Below are 27,473 nucleotides of genomic sequence, written 5' to 3' on the forward strand. Positions count from 1 at the left end.
TATCATCTATTCAAATTTTATTGGAATTTTTCAAAGCGTTACATAAAAAGTGAAAACAGTTAAAAAGACAGGTGCCCCAAAAGCACACCTTATAATTCCCCTTTGTCACATATGTACCTTATTTACACATGTCTGATTAGGTTGTAGCACTAGTTAAGACCCATACATCTCTTAAGGTGTTCCGCACCATGCTTGGACAGAGTAGAAAACATAAATATATTCATAAAAAATTATTTCCACTGCAACCCACCCACATGGAAAGCAAGCTACAAAATTGGACCACAAATAGCTATGTTTTGTCATTGGCGGTGCCCCTAGCAAAAGGGTCACTTGTGCAGAAGTAAGAAGTGTGCTCTTGTGTCTGTGGCCCATGACCAAGATCCCGGATGCAGGTGTGCAGTCCAAATATTGAGTTGTCTGTTTCTTGTGAGAATTCTTATACTGGCATTGGGAGACTGAGTTTCTTTCCTTTCAGAACTGGAGACAGAAAAAGAAAAAGGTATAAAATGTTAGCTTTCCCTTCACCATGTTCCCCTTATATCCTCCCTAACTCTGAGGCCACCTCCCATTTAGTATCCTTTCCTTAACCATCTTTCATTAAACAATCCTGGCTACTTTTTGTAAAATTCAGAGTATCATTTCTAAACTTTAGCTTACGATCCCCCGCTCCACACTCCCCTCCCCCCACTCCAAAAATCGACGATGATCCCTTCCTCACACCACAGGCTCTGCTATGTCTTGCAAACTTCTGACCACCCTTCCTTACTTTCCTGTCATAGGTTGTACCTAACAAGATGTCACTGATATCTCGATCATCTTACCTTGTCTCTCCAATGGTTCATCCACCACACCATTCATGTCTTCTCAAACCTCCCACTTGCAGTCTTCCCTCCCCGCCTCCCACCATTATTTTACAGATCTTTGGAGGCCCACCTTCTAAACATTTGAGATGTAGGATATCAACTCTTCAGACTGATTTGGAAAGGGTGGGTTGCACCAAGCCTTCTACTCTAGCCACTTTTGCTTCACCTCTACCCATTTCTCCTCCCTCTTCACCAACAGAGGTCGAGCTAAAGAGATTATTAACACAGAGTCCAGATGAATCATGGTGGTCTTTCTTAGCAGAAGAATTTGCTCCAGTCCTCACCTCGATTATTTATAACATTACTAACACATTGTTGGAAATTTGTGTGATGCTAACTTATTCAAAGCATGCATGGGCATCCATCTTTGTTCAAGAAACACATTTTGAGTCTGAACAACCCGGCAAGCCTAGGTTTTATTGCTGTGACCCTTTCTGACTAAATTCCTTGGAAAGGGGTCACCAATCACTTACCAAGTCACCCTGAGGCTACTGTCCTCTTAGGAGACTTACAGGTGGGCTTTAGACCTCGTTGAACCACAGAAATAGCCCTGTTTTACATCTGTGAGGGGTTACTGAAAACTGAAGCTCATTGGTAGGCAGCACTTTTGGTGTTGTTTGATCGCACTGCTGCATTGGGTACCTGAGATTACTATAACTTGTTTATCTGCTAGTAGCATGTTGCTATTGTCTCCTCCAAAGCTCTTCTTTGCTTCGAGTCTTTCTTTACAAATAGCACTTCCCAGGTGGAGTTTCAACATCATTGGTGGAATAAATGTGCGGAGTGCTGTGGCGGCTTCCCAGAACTCTCTTGCTATTTTGTATACACATGAATTGGTGACTGCTGCTTCACATCTGCACTGATGAAACACAGATTTGACCAGCAATGTTGTAACGGATGCAGATACTCTCTAAATTGGTGCCCAACATCTAAGTGTGGATGCATTATAGTTGGTTTGCTATTAGCTCTAACACAACAGAGCTTATTTTTCAAGGTCATTGTTCGAAAGTTGAGCATCTCCCATGACCAAATGATCAAAGGAGACTTAATAATAGGCCTATGTGAAAACCCTTAGATGTATGTCAAGGATTGATTTAAAGTCCAATCTAATTTTCTAGCTAAGCCTTGAAATCACTGCATCCAAGTTCTGGCAAGTTGAGACATCTTCCATATGAAGAAAGAAAGTTCAAGAACAGTATCATATACTGTAATGTGTTAAGAAGTAGTTGGGAAGGAGGGCGTGCACGTCTTAAGAGCATTTGAGGCTCATGGTTAATCCCTCACCTGTAGTCACATCTCTGATTCTCTTTTACAAGCAGCACAAATAAACAAGCCACTTGATCATATTATGTGTTTCAAAAGTATATTTTCTAAAAAAAAAAAAAAGTTTCAACTGTTTGTGAAAAACTGGTGAGGCATTGGCATGTGCAAGTGACAGGCCATGGTAAATAGTTCAAAAAACAACATGAAGAAAATGAATCTTTGAAAAATATTTGATCCGTAAGTGAAAGAGTCAGTGATAATAGGTGATTTATTTGTTTTATATTGATTGTTTAGATAGTTGTGAAGGTCTGGGTGGTTATCAAAAGTATGACTAATATCCGTGACAAATGCTTTGCTTTAAATTTTCTAGGAGCAGAGACAGATTCTATCTAATAACTATTTAAAATATTTTTGCCAGACGTTTTCTCAAGTACCATATAGTGGAAACATGGCATTTTGAGAATAATGTATTGAGATGTATGTTTTAAGAAAAACTCATTATTTTGACACAGTTGCAATCTAACTGAAAACCTGTGTAAAAATTGTGTAGAAGAATGCATGCAAGCAGATGTTACACATTACCTTTTAATCCACTGCATATATTGTAGTGAAGTTCGGTCTCTGATGATGGGGTTAGAGATTGACAGCCAGTACTGAGTGAGGAAGAGCAAGGGCTAAGACTACCAAAATAACCATGAAGAACATTGTTCCTAATTTTATCCCATCTGATTCCCAGTAGAAAGGTTGGAATAAAGGTTCCTCCAATTAGGTGGCATGTGCTGCCCTCTCTAATTAAAATTGCCTGGACATGTACAGTTGGTTAAATTTAACAATTTTGGTACAGAAGCCATCACATAGATAAGGTTGTTCTCTTTTATGATTGTTAGTAAACTATGTAACCTTGCAGTTTTCGTTTTTTTTTTTAAATCTGTTCTACGATTCAAATGTTTAGCTAGTTGCATACTGTAAACGTTTAGGACCCCTACCACTTTATACTGGGTGATCGACATCAGATGTTTAAGGCAACCCTTTATGTTTTATGGTGCAGACATCACAGCTCAAGGAGTGTCTAAGTGGGCAGTTTCAGGAGGATTTTTCTTCTCTCAAACGTTATTGCCACAATTGAAATGTTCTTTACTAGGTCACCGCTGTCCCGTTGTACTAAGAATAAAGCCACAAACGCACCTTTCCAGTGACTGCCGTCTTTTTGGCAGCTTCGTGGAACCTCATCGATCTATTTTGTAACATTAATGCATATATTTAAATGTTTTGGTGAGTCTCGGGTAGTACATAACATTCTTGCCAATATGTTTTTGTTAAATAGTAGACTGATTCGAGTTTTTTCTTCTTGTGACTCTGAGAGGGAGCCATAGCGAAGTTGGGAATATTACATGCCGATAGCACAGTTTCTCCAAAGTGAAATCCTTCATAGACACACAAGCTTATTGATTATCACCCACAGGCGAGACTGAAACCGTGGTAAAATACAGGACCTGCATTTGGGATATTTTCCTCAGTAATTAGAGCTTATTTTCACCATACTTTTCTGGCCCAGCGGAATATACAATTCCACATACCTACCACACTGAGCTTTTTTATTAAGTCCATATAGTCATTATCACCCCGTAGGAAAGAAAGCGAGGGTTATATTAATTTATAAAATATATAGATGGTGACAAAGGATAAAGTTACCTTTGTGAGCCCGTTACCATAAAGGTATCAACTTATATGTAACCCACAAGCAGAAGTGCAAAGAAAAATGCTTCCATTATTTTAGAAGAGCTTCTTGGGCTCAGGATTCGCACTTTTTTGTTCATATAGGTAGACAAGCCCCCACACCCTGCCCGTATTCGATCTCACGCCAGTTTCATCTGAAAATAATTTAATGTGCGTGTATTTATTGGCAAGTGCCCAAGGTGCTGTTGAGAGGGCTCTTATAATGACCACGTGCTTGGGGGGGTAACTAAATCACCACAGAGATTGCTTTATAAGTCTCTTGCGTTCTGCCTTTTACCCATTCTCCGTGTGTTCGAAGAAACTCAGAATGAGAACTGGCGAAGGAGCTGGCAGCTCTGGGAAGATTAGGCCTACATAAATACATTACGAATAACCTAATTGTGCGTTATTCTGAGTGGAGTCTTGGCAGCAGATTGACAGAGGGCCATCAAACCATCATAACCCTACCGGAGGTCATTCGGACAACAGTGGATATTAATCACAGATTGTGAATTCAGGAATAGTTATTTGGAAGAACTCTTGTTTCAGGCAAGTAACTTTATTTCTCTATCGCTACCTCGGATGATGTGTTCTGGCGTCATTACTCCACTTACAAAAAGAACAAGTGATGGACAGAATGCTGAACAATGTCAAACATTCACCCCCAGTACATAGAACTGGGCCTAAATCCATCATTTTTTTGCTGCCCATGTTGTTCCAGTTTGGACCCAGCCATCAGTCTTGACCCTGTTCCCCATGGGAACAGTCCAGCCCGAACTGCCAACCCAGGTCCTCCTGGACCACAAACAAGCATACTAAGACCGGTTTCAGGGTATCACCCTTCATCAGCCAGGCTAGCTTGATTCCAGTGGCCTGGGAAGCTCGGGACCCACGTCTGGGCATACCCTTCCCACTTGGGGCAACAAATGCAAAAAGAACAAGTGATGGACTAAATGCTGAACAATGTCAAACATTCACCCCCAGTACAGAGATCTGGGCCTAAAATCATTACTCCATTTCCCTGCTACGACCTGTCCTACCGTTCTACATCAACTTTCATGGCTACCTCCTCTTCTGTTTCATCACTCCGACCCAGTCTCTGTTCCCCCACACTCCAGTCCCTGTCTCCATTTTCCTACCTTTAGTTACATAGAGATAGAAAAAGTCGCAGTAGAAGATGGTCTGCACCACCCCGGACACTATCGCGATCTGGTCGTAGAAGCCCTCAGTATGGTAGCGCCAGATCCAGTTGGCGAGGTACAGTGCACGGTAGAGGCCCAGGAAGAAGAGGTAGTGGGTAGTGATGGTCTCTGCCTCACCCGTCTTGCTGATCATGAACAATTGGGGGAGGATGGCCACAGACTCGAGGTATATGGAAAATGTCCACAAAATCTGGGGAGAGAAGCATTGACCATTGTGTGAGATTACACTTGTTTAAAGGCGGCTTGATGGTTCGAATCAAAATCATCATTCACAGATCTACCAACTTATAAACACTGTGACATGGTATCTTTTAGACTGCTGTGCCTGTACCTCCAAAGGGGTAAACTCGTAGTTCTCCAGGAATGAGAGGCCAATAACTGGAACCAACAAAAACTCCATTCGGAAGGTGTCGTTTTCGCTGTTGTAGGTCTTCCGAAGCTTTCCGTAGATCGTGTATATGGTGAAATAGCTGCACAGAAGGAAAACGATCTATGGGGAGGAAGAGAGAACACTCACTTTCACTCCATATGTAACTGTATTTATATAGCGCTTACTACATCTGAAGAGGCGTCAAAGTGCTTTTCAGCAAGTACCATGCTACTCCGGAACCCAAAAAGGGTTAGTACTGGATTAGTATAGGGAAATGAGTTAATATGAGCGGTGGACATGCCAGCCTGTTAGCTTAATGGAGTAGGATAATAGAGAGGTGGAGGAGGGAAGAGTCAATGAAGTGTTATTTGGGAGATAGTAAGATGGTTTAGAAAGAGTACAAGAAGAGATGGAGGAGGGCAGAGTCTCTAGAAAGAGAGAGATCACAGTAGTAACGAGAGGTATGGGGTGAGTCATAGGAGGAATACAAGAGGGAATCATTTAGAAAGGGTGTTTGGGAGCTCATAATGTAGCCGGTGGTGCAGCAGCTCAGGGTTCATCTGCCCTGGCAGAGCTGCGCATGGGTGTCAGTGTTGGAACATGGTGTATTTTAAGAACTGTTCTTGGGTCTATGTACGAGAGGGACAGGGCTGCAGCAGGCTGAGAGCTGCCTGAATGCCACAGGTGGAGGCCACGGTAGAGGTGCACTGTCAGGGTTGTGTTGAAGACTAAGCATGGCTTACATGTGTAGCAGTGGCTGTTGCAGGTCAAAGCTGGGGTGATAGGTAAAAGCCTCACGGGGGTTTCAGTACTTCAACATCGGGAGGTTTTACAGGTCAGCAGTGAGGTGCACGTGCAGCAGTTTGTGGGGCTGCAGTGCCCGAATGGCAGGACTGTAGTACGTCAACAGAGCTTCGTGCAGTCCCTTACCAGTCCGGGCAGTGACTGCTGTTGGTCAGGATTAGGGTACATCCCCAGAGGTGTACCTCCAGGGCACGTGTGCTGCCAGCATCTGAGGTTAGATGGCATACTGGTAAAGTGTTACTTTGGGTTCTAGGATTCGGGACTGCTGCAGACAACATGCCAGGGTTGGGATGTTGTGTAAGAGCTCGGTGTAGGTTCTCATCACTTGGATGGCTTTCGGTGTTGCACTGAGGTGTATTGACAGCTATGTGTTGTTTCCGGCGCTGCACTATTTAGGAGGCATTATTTAATACTAGTGGCTGTTGTGTGTTAAGAGTAAGTTACTCTGAGAGAGTTATGTGGGGAGTCGGTGCACACTATTTTTCCATGCGTTTGGGTGTTGCTACAGATTCAACCACTAGATGGCGGTATTGTGCAGAACATGGCAGACATGCTGCAAGACCATAGTGTTAGAGATCATTCATTTTACCACCTTGCAATGGCAGTTACAGGGCTTCCCCAATTTCGCGGCGAAAATGCTCGAAGATGGCTTAGTGATTGCAGTGCTTGTCCTGTTTATGTAGAGGCAGTGCCGGGCCACGGTTTTGTTGGTGCAGTTCTGTGCCTGCTTATCGGATGCAGCGTTGTGCACATTTCGGCCATAGGCTGTACATACCTTCATGCCGGTGTTGTACACGGAGATGAAGGTGCTGAACAGATCCAGGTATCGGGTGGAGAAGACCAGGGCGAACAGGAGCTGGCTCTTACCGGAGATCCCTGGGGGGAGAGAGGCGCGGTGAGAGGCTAGGACAGATCCACAAATCAGATCCTACTAGGGCTGCTTTAACGCACAAGGACTGTGAAACAGCAGGAGCCTCGAACAACCACACCCTCCTCCCGTCCCTTGCAGGGGTTAAAAGGGGACGCTACTCGTACCAGGTGCTACTTGGGAATACTCAGTGCTACTTGGCAATACCCAGTTGATGCACACCTTTAAAAACCCCAGAATACACTGATGGCGGTCAATTGAATCACAGAGAAGATACGACAATCTAGTCTACACAGTGACAAACACAACGAAATGCTTAGGTACTCTGTTAAGTGCTAAAGGCTGCAGGGAAGGGCGGATTGGTGTTGCTCCATGCTGGTATAAATAAACGCAACAGCAACTCAAAAACTACCAGCGGTGTTCTTCACCTCCTAGCTTCTCGTGATACGCAGGAAACTCATCTTGCCGAATCTGATTGCATGATTCCCAGTAGATTTACTACCGAGAGACGAAGCTTTTTATGCAGAAATTAGGAAACTGGCACGATTCCTGGGAGGAAGGGCAAGCATCCCTTGCCCTTCCGGTTTGCCGCCGTTCCAGAAAGACAGGTTTGAAGACTTGCTGTCACGTGTGCCTTCTATTCGGATGGGAGTGCGGTGGAAAACAGGAGAGAAAATACAGTTAATTGGGCACTACTGCCGCTGCTAACATCTGGCACACGCCAATGTTATAAGAGTCCGGCAGGGCCCCTGCGTAGGAAGCTACCATGCTTTATCCTCTTACCCAGTCCTGGCAAACACACCGGCATCCGAAATGTGAAACACCTCTATGTCTGCGGACTGTAGGCAAATGCCATTGGGAACCCCTTTGGGTTGGCCCTATCCATAGACGGCAGCCAGCTCAGTCGGTTGTAGTCCGAAGGGACTGTGGACCGTGCTCCATAGAGCCAGGCCTGCTGCCTCCACGGGGCTCACAGCCAGAAACAAGGTATTCATTTGTGGTAATCGCATACTCCTGCCTCCTCAGAAAAAGACTGCATCTTAAAGAAAGTATGTGGCACCCCACCGCCATCTCTCTCACTATCTGCTCCATGTAATCTGCTGACGCCTGGTTAGGAGCAACTATTTGTCTAACTTTGGGACTTGCTAGATTGGGGCACTTTCAGATTAGTACTGCTGTACTCAGCACCTCTTTTAAGCCCAAAAAGGCACTTTCACAAGACTCAATTCAGACCGCCCATCTTGGTTTTGTTATTCGTTGGGGTCCTGGTAGGAACCTGCCTAACTTTACTCATGAACAACGTGTGATAGTGCATAGTTAATGATATAAATTACTCACTTGAGTGAGTCGTGCCCCAGCGCCTCTGCGTGGTGGCCTTCACCTAAGGTTGCTCTGTCCACTTCAGATCCTCATGTGCAGAACATTGTGCATCCGTTTAGATTGTGAAAGGAACAATGGCTTTGATGTGCAGTAAGGGTGTAACACAGCCTCTGACATGAAATATCTGTGGTTTGATTTTTTGGTGGTTGTCCCATTGGTGAAAACCCCTCTGGATTTGCCATTGGGAAATATAAACTCCTCCAGAAGTGGTAGAAGGCCTACTCTAAAGGAGCTGCTCCACTACCAGCTCTGGCAGAGTTGGCTCAGTGAAAAAAAAGACTACAGGAAGAGAGGTTGGTATAATGTTATCTGCATGAGGTACATCTACATTGGTGGATAAATCTGCGCCACCCTTAAGGCTGCTAAATGCCTTCCTTGCCTGAGCAACTGAATAAACTAAACTCTTTTATTTGCAGTGGCTAGAGATACTGCACTCAGTGAAGTGTGCTGCAGTGTAAAAGCTGTCCATACATTATTCCTAGGGATGCTGAGGCTGCGCCCTGGCCACTGGGTTGGCATAGTAACTCTCGCTTTGTCTTACTTTCTGCATCTCTCAATTTTCATCCAAATTCAAAACAAGTTGTATTTTTACATAATCATGTACAATGATGGTTACAGGAGATAAATATAATACCAGTATGTTTTAAGATATCACCTCGGGTCCTCAAAAACACAAATTAAAATCACTCGATTATTGAAAAAAATATTGTCTTCAAAAAGTATTTTGTACCTATTTCACAAACACGGTACTGTAGCCTTATCTGATTCTGCTGTAACTGAAAATATTTTTTCCCCTACCCATTTATTTTGCAAGTTAACCTTTCTCTAATTGAGTCAGACCTCCAGCTTTCCCAAATACTCCGTTGCAATAATAAAACGCAGCTGATACCCTATCGGGTGATTGGCCGTGCTTTATAAGTCTTGATTGATTGATTGATTGATAGATTGAATGTCCCAAGCTAACCCCATCATGAACAAAATACTCCCTAACCTCCACACCCCAACTTCTGACCAATAATCTCCACACCCTAAATGGACAGCTAGATTCCTAAAGTTCTAAGGGTTCCTACAAGTTATGGGAATACTCTATTTAAATGCCTATAACATTTTATTCTTGCTGTAAACACTAATGACTGGGTTAATAACTTTCAACAATATGTCCTACAACAGACTTTGACAGTAAAACGATGCACGTGTGACTCCCTTTGTTTCCATCATAATATTTTACCATACCTTAAGGGATTTGTAACCAGTCACATAAATTCGCTTTAATATATTTCTTGATTGCAATCTTACAATTATGTTAAAAGCTGGCTGGGTCAGAAAGGATTTCCCAGAAATCTATTCCTTTCAACGAACAACAAAGGATGGATACTATTTGGCCAGCATTTTTCCAGCATTTTCTTTGGGAACTGAAGTCCATAAAGTGTTGGCATGTTCTGTAGAGGTGAGATTAGAGACGAGCACTCGAAAGGCTAATACGTCTTTTCTTGCAAAAGTTACTAGCTTTGTCAATTTTTGTTTGCTCTGTTGTACAGCAGCATGGCTGAAAGTAAAAAAAAAAAGCTTTGCCATGGTAAGCGTCATTGTGCTTTAAAAAAAAATGTTTTGGAGCTGACCAAGATTGAGGCACACAGATTACTCTCTGTAGTCCTCTGCTCTCTCCTGTAGAACCACTGCACTCAGGACTACATATTGTTCACCCAATGACAGTCATACCTCCTCCATGGTTAGCAAGGGCCTCCCCTCCCCACAGGCCGGCTGGCTTTTAGTAATTTAGGATAAGTAATCAGCTTTTGCAGCAAGGGGTAGACTCAGGCGAGGTGCTCTCATCTCAGAAGCTGTCTTTCAGGCAGACAGCAGCTCTGATTGCACACCAGCCCTATGAGAACTCTGTGGATGTCTCTATTCTTTTGACTTAGAGAACTTGAAACTGGAACAAGGGGGTCAATAGGTCCCTCTGTGCTACACTAAATATAGACAGGAGATGTGGATCCAATGTCTGCACTTTCAGAAACGTTTTTCTCCTTTTAAGAGACCTTTCCAGGCTTTCCTCCAGACACAACCTTTGTGCCAGAGTGATGGTCCTCACAGTGTTGAGCACGCATAACAGAGACACAAAGGAGGTGTGACCTTTCTACACTTGGCTGTCATAGGCAACAATTAAGTTGATCACGTAAAAGACAAAAGGCTGGCCTCACTGAAGATCTTCCTTGAACAATTGAGACCGCAGTCCCACTCTTCGTCTGCATATCTATCAAATGGCAGTGGTGGAGGAAGATTAATGAGCAGCTCAGCAGAAAGTCTAATCAAATTTCTAAAGGAGCTTGGTCTCCTCTATCCCTACTTCAGTGTCTATGGCTCTTCCCTCCAGCTTTAGGAATGTCAGCAATACACTTTCACTGTCTGGGAAAGCAGTCTCACCTCCATCATATGCAAAAGGCGAAGCCTATGGCATCCAAATGGCTCCCACAGGCCTCCATTACTCTGGTTCACTTAAACACACAATGCATGTACCATACAGGCCACATACACATACAACATACACTTTACATGAACGGGCCAATACGACTCCACTCCAGTGACACAAATAAAAAAGTCTGTTCACTACTAGGGATTCACAACACATGGTACTCTCTCACCACTGTTCTTTGTATTAAACCTGTGTAAGGACAGTGGTCCACTTCCTATATAATGGGGCACCCCTGGGGTTCCACTTCAGGTCACAAGACGGGTGCAGGACCTTACTCGAATCAAGGCACAGGCCTAGGCCTCTGCGTTCATACTTACTTAATGTGTGACTATGGACAAAAATAAAAAATAAAAGCTTACCAGATACACTCAATTGGGCAGCTGGGGCAGAGGAATATAATAGTACATCATACAAGGGACATATCCAGCGTGTGTTTAGGAGACTGCTTAATCTGCTCTGTAGTTTAAACTCTGCTTGGAAAGTGTGTGCACCACTTGTTTTTGGCTTGAAAAAAAGTGATTCGTTTAAGTGCGCAAAAAGCAGTATTTCAGTGGTTTCAAATTCATCTCTTTCCTGAAAAGTAGAATCTAGTAGCTAGAAATTGTTGATTTTGCCTGCTTGTATCGAACAAGATTCTGAATAGAGGAGCACCTCCCTGCCCCTGCCCCTGCCCCAGTATCCTGAGCTTGGTGATTGTCTCTTTAGCTCCTTTAAGTTTGTGGAGGGAACCCCAAGCCAGCCACCTCCATTTGTGAGCCCAGATTCTCTGCACCCTAAACAGCCCAGTGAGCAAGAGTCAAAGAAGGTGGTTATATCACTGACTTGCTGTGTTTTCTTGTAATTTTTTATAAAAAGTGCTTTTTCCCTACCCATGTTTGTTTACACTTGGCTGTTTTTCCGCAAAGTTGGTATTTTAAACTGGTATTTTGCTCTACGTGTATTTTTATGAATTTACATCTTGGTTTTATGCAAACTTGATCCTTTTAAACTGCTGTTTCTGTTCTGCCTGTGACTCTCTGAATTTACCTCTTGTCTATTTGCAAACTTGGTACCATTAACCTCCCGCATGCCTTGGACGAGGTGACCTTGTCCAAGGCAGCGGTTCCCGTGTGCCTTGGACGAGGTCACCTCGTCCAAGACACGGGAACTTGGGGGAGCGCTAGCGCTTCCCCCCTGTGCACCCCTTCACCCCCCCCAAGGCGGGGATGGAAGGGGAGATCAAGTGTTTTGCCGGGACGCGTTGGAAGCCATTTGCTTCCAGCGCGTCGAGGGAAGAGGACTTGAATTGGTAAGTCCTTCCCTTTTTGGGGATTTTAGGGGGGGGGGGGGGAACAGACACGGGGGAAAGGAAAGGGTTTTTCCTTTCCCCCTGTGCCTGTTTTCACTAGATTCCTGCTCGCGATCGTGGAGCAGGAATCTCCACTAGACACCAGGGATATTTTGGGGTATGTTTATTTTGGGAGCGACCCCTTGTGCAAGGGTTGCCCCCCCGGGGGTCTATTTTATTTAGTGTTTCACACACACCCCCCCTCCCGGGGGCAGATCGCCGATTTTTCGGGGGGGGGGGGGGGGCGAAATCCACTAGACACCAGGGATTTTGTTTTTATTGTTTATTTTGGGGGTGGCCCCTTGGGCAAGGGTCGCCCCCCGGGGGGCTATTTTATTTAGTATTTCAACCCCCCCCCCCCCCGGGGGGCAGATTGCCGATTTTACGTCCGATCTGCCCCCAGGGGGGGCGAAATCCACTAGACACCAGGGATTTACTTTTATATGTTTATTTTGGGGGCAACCCCTTGGGCAAGGGTCGCTCCCCTGGGGGGCTTTTTTTTTTCTGTTTCGGCCCCCCCGATGGCAGATCAGCCATGTTTTTGGACGATCTGCCCCCGGGGCGGGTCGAAGCATACTAGGCGCCAGGGATTGTGTGGTGTGTGTTTGGGGGCACCCCTTGGGCAAGGGTCGCTCCCCCAAAGTGGGGAAAGTTTGTATTGGCCATCTCTGCCCCCTTTGGGGGCAGATGGGCCTATTTTTGTAGGCCCATCTGCCCCCAAGGAGGGCAGAAAGCACCATTACGGCAGTTTTTTTTTTTTTGGTTCCCTTTTTTTTGTTTTGTGCTGGGGGTGCCCCCTTTGGGAATGGTCCCCCCTAAAGGGGACACACAGCTGTTGCCCGTTTCTGTCTCCCTTGGGGGCAGATCGGCCAATTTCTTTTACGCCCATCTGCCCCCAAGTGGGGCAGAATCCACTTAGGTACCAGGGACAATTTCTAAGTTCTTGGTGGTGGGGTGTTTGTCAAGTGGCGGAGTATTTGTATTTGTGATTATAACAATTTATTTCTTCTTTTTCTTCTAGTTCAACACTTTTGCTTCCTTTGCTGTGGATCTTTGCGTTTTTGGAAGTAGTTGTCCTGCAGTTTGCATAGTTGCATGTTTTAGGTAAGTGGAAGCAATTTACTCCAAAGGAGTATTGTTGACATGCATGAATGACATGTTTGCAGGTGGTGTACTAAATGCAGTATTGTGTGTGAAATTGTCCTTAGATTTGAGCACAATGATACTTGTGTTGTCATATGTGTAATTTACTTTTTTCTTTTTTCTTTTTAGTGGGATATCATTGGTGATTGCTGTGTCTGTGCAGAGTAGTTGCTTGGTGAGTAGCTTTTTCAGGCAAGTGAGAGTATAGTTTTTTAGTACATAACTCTTTGTGATAAAGCTACACTTTGTTTATTACTTATTTTAGTGCTAGTTGTTGGCAATCCATTTGTTGTTAGTGAGGATCATGGCTAGCCGCAGAGTGACCGCTCAGCAGGTTGTTGGCATGCTCTTTGAGTCGTCTTCAGACCATGATTACGAGACTGACTCTGCATCTGAGGCAAAGGAGGAAGTGGGAGATTCTGGAAGTGAGTTTTCTGTCCGAGAGTATTCTTCTGATGAGGAAGCTACTCTCAGTGCAGATGAAGGGCCTGTTGTAGAGGAGGACATTGATGTGACAAGAGTGCAGCAGCCTGGGGCTGAAGGGTTTCCCATTAGAAGACCTGACACCTGGATTGCCCCAAACATGGAGCAGCCACAGTTACCTGCATTTACTGGTCTCCCAGGCTATAGAGTCAATACAGAAAACTTTTTGCCAGTCCATTTCTTTCACTTGTTTATGGACAATGAATTTTTGGAAGAGATTGTGGAGCAGACTAATTTGTATGCAGAGCAATATTTGAGGGACAACGCTGCCAGACTTAAGCCTCAGTCTAGAGCTACTCAGTGGGTTCCCACATATCTGGAAGAGATAAAAAAGTTTTTAGGTTTGACTTTTTTGATGGGGTTGATCAGGAAGCTATCACTGGCTTCTTAGTGGTCTACTAGTCCCTTGATGGCAACGGCTATATTTCCTGCAACTATGACACGTAATCGGTATTTGCTTCTTCTTCGTATGCTGCATTTTGTAGACAATGCTTTAGCCTTGCCACGAGATCACCCTGATTGTGACCGTCTTTTTAAGATTAGGCCTGTCCTTGATCATTTTGTAGATCGGTTTTCAGAGGTCTATGTTCCAGGCAAAGAGATAAGTGTGGACGAGTCTTTGGTCCTTTTCAAGGGGCGTTTAGTTTTTAAGCAGTACATTCCTAGTAAGAGGGCACGGTATGGGATTAAATTATATATCCTGTCAGAAAGCAGTACAGGATATGTGTATAATTTCCAGGTCTACACTGGTAGGTATTCCAGTATTGACCCTCCTGGTTGTCCGGCCACTTTTGGAGTTAGCGAAAAAATTGTGTGGGAACTTGGTAGACGGCTGTTTAACAAAGGTCACCATTTGTACGTAGATAATTTCTACACTGGAGTGCAGTTGTTCAAGGAGTTGTTTAGAGTGGACACTGTTGCTTGTGGCACAATCCATTCTGGCCGGAAAGGCTATCCAAGGGAGCTTGTGTGTAAAAAATACTTGAGAGGGGACAGTGCAGTGCCTTGCAGAATAATGAGCTGCTAGCTCTGAAATTTTCAGACAGGAGGGATGTGTACGTGCTGTCTACCATCCATGATGAGAGTACTTCCCCTGTGACTGTTTGGGTTCAGGTTGTGGAAGTGCGCAAACCTGCGTGCATTTTGGACTACAATAGGCACATGGGTGGTGTTGATAGAGTAGATCAGAGGTTGCAACCTTACACTGCTCTTAGTCTTACGTGTGGTATAAAAAGTTGGCTCTACATTTATTTTATTTGGCAACTTTTAATGCTTTTATTGTATTCAAGGATTGTTCACCTGAGTCAAGGATGAAATTTGTTAAATTTCAGGAGTCGGTGATAGAAAGCCTTATTGTGGTGGAACAGGCAAGAGTTCCTAGAGTAGAAATGGTGGAGGATGTGGCTAGATTGAAAGATCAGCACTTTCCCGATCACATTCCTCCCACTCCCAAAAAAGACTTGCCCACAAAGAAATGTAGAGTATGTGCCCGGAGATTAATCTGGAGGGAGAGCCGGATGTACTGCCCCGAATGCCCTTCAAAACCTGGGCTGTGTGTGCCCAGCTGTTTTAGAAGTTACCACACAAGGAATAACTTTTGGGAAATACAGTGAGCGTAAACGGTCTGTTTTATATTTTCATATGTTGAGTTTCACGGTTGGCATCACTGTCATGTATTTAGTTAGAGCTTTTGTGTTTGTAGTTTTGTGTTTATTTTATAATTAGTTAGTGGTTTCTTTGTTGTTTATAACCAAAAAAAAAAGAGATGGCGGTGTGCGTGGGGTGGCGCTTGGTTGGCGCTTGGCTGGCGGTGTGCTTGGGGTGGCGCTAGGCTGGCGATGTGGGTGGGGTGGCGCTAGGCTGGCGATGTGGGTGGGGTGGCGCTAGGCTGGTGATGTGGGTGGGGTGGCGCTTAGCTGGCGGTGTGCGTGGGATGGCGCTTGGCTGGCAGTGTGCGTGGGGTGGCGCTTGGCTGGCGGTGTGCGTGGGGTGGCGCTTGGCTGGCGGTGTGCGTGGGGTGGGGCTTGGCTGGCGGTGTGCTTGGGGTGGCGCTTGGCTGGCGGTGTGCATGGGGTGGCGCTTGGCTGGCGGTGTGCGTGGGGTGGCGCTTGGCTGGCGGTGAGTTTGGGGTGACGCTTGGCTGGCGGTGAGTTTGGGGTGACGCTTGGCTGGCAGTGTGCGTGGGGTGGCGCTTCGCTGGCGGTGTGCGTGGGGTGGCGCTTGGGCAGTGTGCGTGGGGGGGCGCTTTGCTGGCGGTGTGCGTGGGGTGGGGCTTGGCTGGCGGTGTGGGTGGGGTGGCGTTTGGCTGGCAGTGCCAAACGCCAGTCCAAACACTCATCAGCCTGTGTGATTGCTGTATCAGGCATGTGGGCGTATGAAAGTGATGGGCCCTTGACTGGCGCTGTCTGTCGATGCGAGTCTTGTAATGTGCTAGGCCCGTGGCTAACGGTGTGAATGGTCTTGTGCATATCATGTATGAAAGGTGTGTGAATGGACTGTAAAGCAGTTGGTGCCTTGTCTTGGCTTTACAGCTCACAAACTGTGAGTCATTGGTTCCGTTTTTTGGCCTTTCAGTAATTACCAGTGCATTTAACTTTTGTGAAATCTCTTGTTAATAAAATTTGATCTACTGAACCATCACTCACCCTTGTGCCAAATCCAACCAGTATGTGTGGTACAAATGACAAAACCTGCTCCGCTGTAATCAGGCGTCGCAGCACACTTGAGACACCCTAGGTGTCTCAGGTGGGACCCCGATGATGAAGCATGCCACCAACTTGGTTGGTGGGTGAGGGGTCTTTTTCACATAACCTAAGGGCGTTTCTTTTCACATTTATAGTGTTTGGCACATCACAGACGTATGTGGACACATCAAAATGATATATTACAAAACTACCTGTGTTTGGGGGGGGAGGTGCCACCTATGTTTTTGGTCCTGGGTGCGGCCTTCATCTAGGGAAACCTACCAAACCCAGACATTTTTTTAAACTAGACACCCCAAGGAGTGCAGGGAGATGTGGCTTGCGTGGATCCCCCAACATTTTCTTACCCAGACGCCTCTGCAAACCGCAAATTTGCTTAAAAAAGCATATTTTCCTGACTTTTGTTAGTACGATCACCGCTCCAGCACAAAATTCCTACTCCCCAGCATTCCCCTCAGTCTCCCAAGTAAAATGACACCTCACTTGTGTGGGTCCCCAAAGCACAGTCAGCCTAAAGATGTATAAAAGAAGAATATGTCCTTATCAACTCGCTGTGCTATCTCCTCTATCTCTACAAGTTTTTGACCTTATTCTGTTGCAGGCACCTGGCCCACCCACACAAGTGAGGTATAATTTTTATTGGGAGACTTGGGGGAACGCTGGGTGGAAGGAAATTTGTGGCTCCTCTCTGATTCCGGAACTTTCTGTCACCAAAATGTGAGGAAAACGTGTTTTTGTAGCCAAATTTTGAGGTTTCCAAAGGATTCTGGGTAACAGAACCTGGTCAGAGCCCCACAAGTCACCCCATCTTGGATTCTCCTAGGTCTCTAGTTTTTAAAAATGCACAGGTTTGGTAGGTTTCCCTAGGTGCCGGCTGTGCTAGAGGCCAAAATCTACAGGTAGGCACTTTGCAAAAAACACCTCTGTTTTCTTTAAAAAAATGTGATGTGTCCACGTTGCGTTTTTGGGGCATTTCCTGTCGCGGGCGCTAGGCCTACCCACACAAGTGAGGTATCATTTTTAGCGGGAGACTTGGAGGTACGCTGGGTGGAAGGAAATTTGTGGCTCCTCTCTGATTCCAGAACTTTCTGTCACCAAAATGTGAGGAAAATGTGTTTTTTTTTTTTAGCCAAATTTTGAGGTTTGCAAAGGATTCTGGGTAACAGAACCTGGTCAGAGCCCCACAAGTCACCCCATCTTGGATTCCCCTAGGTCTCTAGTTTTCAAAAATGTACAGGTTTGGTAGGTTTCCCTAGGTGCCGGCTGAGCTAGTGACCAAAACCTACAGGTAGGCACTTTGCAAAAAACACCTCTGTTTTCTTTCAAAAAATTAAATGTGTCCATGTTGCGTTTTGGGGCATTTCTTGTCGCAGGCGCTAGGCCTACCCACACAAGTGAGGTATCATTTTCATCGGGAGACTTGGGGGTACGCTGGGTGGAAGGAAATCTGTGGCTCCTCTCTGATTCCAGAACCTTCTGTCACCAAAATGTGAGGAAAATGTGTTTTTTTTAGCCAAATTTTGAGGTTTACAAAGGATTCTGGGTAACAGAACCTGGTCAGAGCCCCACAAGTCACCCCATCTTGGATTCCCCTAGGTCTCTAGTTTTCAAAAATGCACAGGTTTGGTAGGTTTCCCTAGGTGCCGGCTGAGTTAGAGGCCAGAATCTACAGGTAGGCACTTTGCAAAAAACACCTCTGTTTTCTTTAAAAAAATTTGATGTGTCCACGTTGCGTTTTAGGGTGTTTCCTGTCGCGGGCGCTAGGCCTACCCACACAAGTGAGGTATCCTTTTTATCGGGAGACTTGGGGGAACATAGATTAGCAAAACAAGTGTTATTGCCCCTTGTCTTTCTCTAAATTTTTCCCTTTCAAATATAAGAGAGTGTGTAAAAAAGACATCTATTTGAGAAATGCCCTGTAATTCACATGCTAGTATGGTCACCCCGGAATTCAGAGATGTGCAAATAACCACTGCTCCTCAACACCTTATCTTGTGCCCATTTTGGAAATACAAAGGTTTTCTTGATAGCTATTTTTCACTCTTTATATTTCAGCACATGAATTGCTGTATACCCGGTATAGAATGAACACTGCAGGGTGCAGCTCATTTATTGGCTCTGGGTACCTAGGGTTCTTGATGAACCTACAAGCCCTATATATCCCCACAACCAGAGGGGTCCAGCACACGTAACGCTATATATTTTTCAAAAATCTGACATTGCAGGAAAAAGTAACAGAGTAAAACGTAGAGAAAAATTGATGTTTTATTACCTCAATTTCAATATTTTTCTTATCAGTTGTTATTTTCTGTAGGAAACCCTTGTAGGATCTACACAAATGACCCCTTGCTGAATTCAGAATTTTGTCTACTTTTCAGAAATGTTTAGGTTTCTGAGATCCAGCATTGGTTTCACGCCCATTTCTGTCATTGACTGGAAGGAGGCTGAAAGCGCAAAAAATAGTAAAAATGGGGTATGTCCCAGTAAAATGCCAAAATTGTGTTGAAAAATTGGGTTTTCTGATTCAAGTCTGCCTGTTCCTGAAAGCTGGGAAGATGGTGGTTTTAGCACCGCAAACCCTTTGTTTATGTCATTTTCAGGGGGAAAACCACAAGCCTTCTTCTGCAGCCCTTTTTTTCGCATTTTTTTTTTTTTTAAACTACATTTTTGCTGTATTTTGGCTAATTTCTTGGTCTCCTTCAGGGGAACCCACAAAGTCTGGGTACCTCTAGCATCCCTAGGATGTTGGAAAAAAAGGATGCAAATTTGGCTTGGCTAGCTTATGTGGACAAAAAGTTATGAGGGCCTAAGCGCGAACTGCCCCAAATAGCCAAAAAAAGGAGGGGGAAAAGGCCTGACAGCGAAAGGGTTAAAGTGCTGTTTTGTGCTACCAGTTACTGTATGAATTTCCCTCCTACTTTGTCACAAAGACTGCATTAAGCCTCACCTACCCATATCCCCCTTACAAGTTTTTTTAAAAGGCTAAATATATATCAGTGTTAAACACAGTCTGTTTATGAGACTACTTAATCTGCTCTGTGGTTTAAACTGTGCTTGGAAAGTGTGTGCAGCACTCGATTTTTAACTTAAAAAAGTGATTAGTTTAAGTGCGCAAAAAGCAGTATTGCAGTGGTTTCAAAAGTGTCCCTTACCTGAAAAGTTGAATCTGGTAGCTAGAAATGTGGATTCTGCCTGTCTGTATCCAAGGAGATTCTGAATAGAGGAGCATCTCCCTGCCCCTGCAACCTGAACTTAAGGTCACTTGCCCTCTTATATAGGTTTCTATTGGTTGTTGCATCTGTTGCTGTGATTGGTTGCTAGGCCTAGTATTTCTATTGGATTAAGTGTTTAGGGTTGAAGTTCTGATTGGCTGCTAGGGTTAGGGTTTCCACAGGACAAGAGTTTAGGGTTACAGTTCTGATTGACTGTCAGGGCTAGGGTTCTGATTGGCTACTAGGGCTAGGGTTTCCACTGGAATAAGTGTTTAAGGTTACAGTTTTGATTGGATGTCAGGGCCAGGGTTCTAATTAGATAGTAGGGCTTGGGTTCCAATTCAACTTAGGGCTTCAGTTTTGATTGGTTGTTAGGGGTTGGGCTGTCATTGTTTAATAGGGTCAGGTCTACCAGTGGCTCTAGGGTTTAGGATTCTGATGGGTTAGGGCTAGGGTTCCACTGGCTAATAGGACTATTTAAGTCTAGGGTTCAGGGTGCCTCGGCTCGGGTGTCGAGGCCAAGCGCAGCTGCCTGTTTGGGCATGTTCTGGACAGGTCGGGCCTAGGGCCAGAGATGCTGCTCAATTTCTCACTCACCAGCTACCACCTTAAGCCCTCCACATCCACAAGCATCCAAGCACAATATCAGCAAAGGTGTTCTACTCATACACCACAAACAAACCTCATACAGATTTTAATGTCTCAACCACCACTACAAACCCCCACAAACAACATATATACACAATTCTACCACAACTACAAAACTATGGCACCTTCATTCTCACACAAAACACAAATCTATCCTATACCACTAACACATCACCAACACAACACAAAGCCACATTATACATAACTTTAATGCATTCAGACACACACTCCCTGTTCATACAAAACACCAGCTCTATCCTCTACTTGCTCGTAACAGACCCCTTTACCGAAACATATGAAACATATACTCAGCCTTACACCACACCATCCACCAACATCCTCCTCCTCTTGCTACCAATTACACACAACAATACAATCCTTACAGTCCGCTACACCACACATATTAGCAATTCCATTGATCAAATCTAACACAAACATTCATAACTCTTGTCCATCCCCTCTTACCCACCACATACACTCTTCTCCAGAACACATCACCACCCCCTGTACTATTCAAAACCACTCACCAGCAGTAACTCACATACAAATCCTTCACACAAAAGAACTACATCAATGTGCCCTCTCGCTACTCCACAAAAACACACACACTAGCACATCAGAATAACACACACTTTTATATTAATTCCCGTCACGCCCAGTCCCACCCTCTTGATTACACAAATAATACAAATCCTGAATCAACTTTACTCCAAAATTCCCAATCCTCACCAACATCTACCACAAACACCCCAACACAGCAACATTCATTCACCCGCCTCTCATTCACTACACAATTTAGAGCCTTAGAATATAACCCACAAGCTCCACCACCACCCTAACCCATACTCCTTCCCCCCTAAACAGACGCAAACAAAACAACATGCCGCTCTTCACAATTTCGCACCCCTATGTCTATTACACTAGGCTACTCTACAAAAATAACACAACTCACTGTGTCACTCGCAACTACCATCTCCACCACCGACAAACACACAGACCCAACAAAATGCCTTTTAAGCCTGCTGGATGGGGACCACAATATAGAAAAACAACACTATTATCACCCTCATACAGTTAATATCACCACTAATGACACACCAACTACAAGTTCAAAATATACTGCTCACTTTTCTACAAAACTACCTACTCATAAATGCTTGATCACTCTCTAAAAACAAGCACCACATTTACCACCTACTCACGGACACACAACCTGACTTACTCTTTATAACTGAATCATGGTTGGGAGATGACATGGCTCCAGTGTTGCACTAAGCCGTTTCTCCAGGCTATCAAACCATCACACAAAACTGTATAAGCAAAAGAGGAGGTGTAATACCTGTTACATCCAAACAAGCAATAAATCTCAGCAAAACAAACAACATCTCCATACAAGGCAGTGACACCCTCATCACCAGGTGCAACCCAGCACCCACTTCCTTCTCCTTTACAGAACACCACCTAGCAATTCAGTATTTCCAGACACATTTCTAGACACAGGTTCAAACCTTATAACACTGTACCCCAACCTATGCATTCTTTGGGACCTAAACATCCGGTATGACAAACCCAATATGCCTCATCCAAAAGCTATCATCACTGGCGTAGTCACATTGAAACTACATCAGATTATACACAATCCCACACACATCGCTGGACACATCCTAGATGTCATTTTTACAAACCCAGAACTAGTTACAGTTTAATGCATCACACCAGCCACATGGTTAGACCACCATTTGATATATTTCCAACATAAAACATAACATCTCAGCACATCCAAGTCCACCTTATATACATCCACCTATCGACCCTGGAACAAACTCAATTTTGAATACTTAAGAACACAACTAACAGCCAACACAGATCTAGACACAATAAATTATGTTCATAAATGTTACTCAGAAAAACAAAACAAAACAAAACAAGCACCTTGGAAAAACACAGAACTAAAAAAGATAAAACAAAAAATCAGAAGGCTGCAACAAACCTGTTCAAAACAAACACAGTTCAAGTCAAACTTCACCTACACAAACTTAACAAAATATACAAATCATCAATCAAAAAAGCTAAAAAATGTTTTACTCAGACCAAATTCTAAATGCTATATCTGCAAATAAAGCATTTTATAAAATTCTTAATGAATTTTGAAAACCTAAATGCATGTAAGGAACTCATCCCATTACTTAAATATTCACAGAAAACTGGCAAATGATTACATAACCAAATCAGACACACTGGATTCCTATTTCAAACAAAAGAAAACCACCACCAGCAATCTGTTTTTTAAAAAAAATATGCCCTGCATGAGTAAGCCAACCCAGCCTCTGCACTCCTTCAAACAAATATCACAGAGTGAATTTATGGATCTGGTCAAAGCAAGCAGTTGCCCTTCTGACCATTGTCCACCACAAATCTTCAAAAACATTTGTTTATCTACCTCTGCTGCCACACCAGTAAAAAATAAATCATCAATTCTTCTTTACCTACAAATATCTTTCCTGAAGATCTTAAAAAAGGCATACATACGCCCATTATAAAAGAAAACAAACCTGGACCTGCATGACCCCGACAGCTACAGACCAATCACAAATGGACCTTTCCTGGACAAACTGATAGAAAGAGCAACTTTCGCCCAGATATCACAATTCATTGAAGATAGCTCCATACTTTCAGACTGCCAAACTGGATTCCGCCCAGGAAGAGGCACCAAATCTGCTCTCATCGTCATCTTGAATGATCTTAAAAACACAATAGACTGCAATGGAGTTGCTGTTCTATTTCTCCTGGACCTCTCAGCTGCCTTTGACACAGTTGACCATGATACTCTAATACAAAGACTCTACGAAGCCAGCATAGAGGGGGCTGCTCTCTACTGGATCACATCCCACCTTCAAAACAGAACAAATGTCATTCATACTCCTCTTTCGCATCCAAACCCTACTTCACAAAAGCAAGGGTCCCCCAAGGCTCAATCATCTCACCCATGCTTTTCAACATCTACATGATGTCATTACTAGCAACAATAAATGAATTTCAACTCACATGCTACAACTATGCAGATGATACACAAACACTCCTTAAACTGGAATGCTCCAAAGACATTGGAAACTCGCAAATCTTCAATTGCCTCTGAGCCTTTGATGAGAGGATGACATGGAGCCATCTCAAACTGAATGCTTCAAAAACAGAAATACTCAAATGTGGCGAATGGAAAAATTATGACCCACTCTGCACCTGGCTTGACAATATGGGACCTCCTCCTAAAGTATCTAAGTAAATTAGAAACCTTGGGATTACCATGGACTCCAAGTTAACAATGAATGGTCAAGTGGACAAATTAACAACATCAAGCTTCATCACCATGGAACTCTAAGACGCATCTTCCCCCACCTTGTATTTCCACACAAGGTGCAGGCTACTATCTCTCCTGTACTATCTAAACTGGATTACGCCAATAGCCTCTACAATGGATCATATCTATCTACTATAAAAAAAACTAAAATGCATTCAGAACTCGGCTCCTAGACTACTCCTACATGTAAAGTCACAAGCCCACATCTCCCCTGCGTTGAGGACCCTAATTTGGTTATCGGTTACCATAAGATCCACCTCCAAGCTGCTTTGTATCACCCACAAAGCAATACATGGAACTGGACCGCTTTTCATCTGGAATAAAATCACAAAATACATTAAAAAAAGAAACCTCCGCTTAAATTGTCACCCGCCTCAAAACACCACCCTACAAGAAAAAGACAAAGGTAGTATATCTTTCTCTGTCCAAGCAGACAAACTATGGAATGAATTACCCCCAGACAAAAGATCCATGGATACCTATCTCATCTTCAGACGACTATTCAAGAGTTGGTTCTTTCCTACATAACCACCATACTCAAACAGCAATGGTCTGCATATACCTGTATATGTAAACATTTATAATCTCATTATATGTGTATTTATTTGTATAGGTATAATAACTATTTTACCTTAAAATATATACATACTCTTAACGCCTGTTTTAACAAATGTATATTTTACTTATGGGTAAATGTATATATGTATGTATGTGCAGATTATGTATGAGTGTATATATACTATGTATGTGTATATATGTTATCTTATTCAATACTTAACATGTTCATAGGTCATTGCATAATTTCTATATGTTGTTTGAATAGCTGCTTAAGTGTCTCTATTGTTATTTTATCTAACGTAATAGGTAAATATTATCTTAACTATTTATCTACAAGGATTTCCCTATTGAAATATTGAGGAAAGATAAAATAATGTTACACAAATAAATTTTACTTCAAATACTGCAACTCTTAAACGCCTATGTTTATACGATACAACTTAAATCTCAATATATTATAGCCCTCACACATATATTCCCTTACTATGTAACTATGTATTTATTACTTAAGTCCTACTGTACAAAAGGGAATAAATAAATAAACAGTAATTCAATCAAAAATAACAAAAAAAATATTATCTTGAAAGCTTTACTCTGTCTCACCATCACCCTATACCTCTATCCTCCATCTCCTCTCTCTGACTCACCATTCCACTACTACGATCTCTGAAATAACTTTTCTGGGACTCTTCCCTCCTCTACCCCTCCTGGCTAACCCCAAACCTCAGTTTAATTCTATGATCTTCCAAACAACTCTAGTAAATGCTCCCTCATTTATCTCTCCTTTAACTTATACCAATTCCCATTTTACTATGATGATCTCCCTAAACCCCTTTCTACCATCTCTTCCCTCCTCCATCTCTCCTTTGCTCATCCCAAACCTCGTCTTGCTACTATGCTCTCCCAATTAACACTTATGGATTCCTCCCTCCTTTATCCTATGCAATCTAACTAACAGACTCACTTCCTCCATTCAAATTAAATCATATCTCCATATACTAATACTGCACTCCTATTCCTCTATACAAATTCACCACTAATCCTTTTGGTTGCCAGAGTAGTGTGCTAATCGCCGAAAAGTGCTTCGACACCTCGTCAGGACTAGTAAGCGCTATATAAATATCATTACAATTCCTGTCTTAATAGCCCTTCTGTATGCTGTGGGGATGGAAGAAAAATTTCAATGACTTTAGAAAATATTTTAGTGGAATCTAATAGTCATGGCTAACACCAGGTGAAAAAATGGACACTGAACCAAGGCACAAGGGCCTAATGTATCCGTCATTCGTCGGATGAAAAAAAACTGTACTCGCCTGCCTTTCATACACTGGAGTACAAATTGTATACTTTGTTACAGGGAGTTCAGTTTGCGATATGTGGACGAAGCAACAAGGTGGATATTCTTGTTTATCATGATTGTGCCAGGGCTTAAGATACTACTTAATTTCAGGTGACATTGATATCCCCTTGGACACTTGCTTCTTCAGGGGTGGTGATATCAAGCAGCCAGTGTAGTGCTTACTTTTACCTTCTCAAGTGTTTTACTGCTTATGGACCAGCGGTGTATATAAACTGTTAAATAAATATCTTACAACTTGCTGGTTTTGGTTATTCCTTGTCCAGAAAAAATGTTTTTATAAATTTGTCAGGCGCAGTGTTATATTTCACATGTATTAGGCTGCATTCTTAGTTTTGTGAACTAGGCCTCTTATTGTGGTTTATAACATCACACCCATTTTAGAGTGGTGTATTTGGACTCATTTTTGTGGTCAAAGGACATTCTCAGCTTTCACATCAGTCAGGAAGTTGTGCCAACCTCTCTTTTATAAATTTCGGCCTAAACCAATAGCCGCCTCCCTTCTATCCGTTTCGTCCTAAACCAATTCTTGTTTTAAGCCCAAGTAAAGCTCCGCAATAGATACTACATCCACACACATGTATCCTACATTCCTTCATCCAACGACCATTAGCCGCAGACTCGACAACCAGCTCCAGGGCCTGCAAAACTTTCCCTCACCAAGACTCCCACTAAACTGCGGTCCCCACCACTGCAGAATACTCTGTTCCAGACTTTGCTCCCATGTCACCTGGATTGGCCCACTCCTACTGTTGAGTGGTCTTCTCTGTCACTGCCCATTCCATCCCTCCCTGAGCCACCTCCAATTTCTCCACCACCCCCACTGCTCAGCGCTGCTGCCCCCTTAACAGCCCTTTGCTCACCTGCACAGGTTTTGGATTTCCACATTTTCCACAGGAGCATGATCATGGCCAGTAGGTGGGAGACGTCTCCTGTGATGCGAAAGATGTTCATGGTGGCAGTGGCTGGGTAAGGTAGGACCGGCACTTGGGTCTTCCTAAAGAAACAGTGGCTCCTCTAGATCACTCACTGAATTTCCGTCCACACCTTGACTTAGATCAGTGGTTTCCTAAAACGCCCCACCACATCAATTTCCTAATCTGGGTTGTAAAATTCTCTGAATTTCCTAAAACCTGATATGAAACCCTCTATATTTGAAAATCTCGAATCAGAAACTCCCAGGAGTTCTTTACCTCTGACTCCACAAGAATGTACCTCTCCTTTTCGAAACCTCACAAAGCTTTGTATTTCAGGGCGTACCCCCTCCCACCAAAAAATGGTGCTGTCCTGCAAAAACACGGATTTCTTAATCCTATTTCAGAATCTGCAAAAAAAGTTCCGATCCAATTTCTGACTCTCCTAAAACCTTCAAAACTCTGTTCCTGACCCTCAAAAACTTAAGAAATACTTTTTTTTAGCTACAAGAACGTCCCTAACTTCTTCTGACTTTCTACGAACGTTTCCTTAATACCGGATCGAACTATACCAGTACTTCCTAAAACTGCGCGAGTTTCTAAAATGCAGCTACAATTCTACGATAATGTTAGTACCGCCTGTTTAACTTCATCAGTGTCCTAATTTCTGCACAACGCATCCTTTGGCGGGTGAGCCCCCCTCGTGTCCTCCAACTTCTGACCCCTCTGCGACTCTTTTTCTCTCGGTTCACCCCCCCAAGCCCTGGCTCCCAGTCCGAACTAGCCTGCGTCCAGCTAAGCTTTGGTCCAGTTCTGCGGGTCGTTGACGTGGCTC

At 43.7% G+C, this 27,473-nt stretch overlaps 1 protein-coding gene across 1 annotated transcript; it reads right to left on the minus strand.

Moving 5' to 3' along the window:
- Positions 1–27,473, minus strand: KDELR3 (KDEL endoplasmic reticulum protein retention receptor 3). The gene is made up of 5 exons (XM_069231323.1): positions 26,588–27,473; positions 6,994–7,094; positions 5,376–5,534; positions 4,982–5,234; positions 1–477 (listed from the first exon to the last, which is right to left on the minus strand). Exons 1-5 carry the CDS (start codon positions 26,676–26,678, stop codon positions 437–439), a joined length of 645 nt encoding a protein of 214 aa, XP_069087424.1. The 5' UTR covers positions 26,679–27,473; the 3' UTR covers positions 1–436.

This window comes from Pleurodeles waltl, chromosome 4_2, assembly GCF_031143425.1.
Source record: "Pleurodeles waltl isolate 20211129_DDA chromosome 4_2, aPleWal1.hap1.20221129, whole genome shotgun sequence".
Taxonomy (NCBI): Eukaryota; Metazoa; Chordata; class Amphibia; order Caudata; family Salamandridae; genus Pleurodeles; species Pleurodeles waltl.

Excerpts from the sequence above, each read along its gene's own strand:
- KDELR3 (XM_069231323.1), bottom strand. The coding sequence starts at position 26,678 with ATGAACATCTTTCGCATCACAGGAGACGTCTCCCACCTACTGGCCATG. Across the intron at positions 5,535-6,993 it reads TGTACAACACCGGCATGAAG|ATCGTTTTCCTTCTGTGCAG; the intron begins GTATGTACAGCC and ends TCCTCCCCATAG. Across the intron at positions 5,235-5,375 it reads ACGAGTTTACCCCTTTGGAG|ATTTTGTGGACATTTTCCAT; the intron begins GTACAGGCACAG and ends TTCTCTCCCCAG.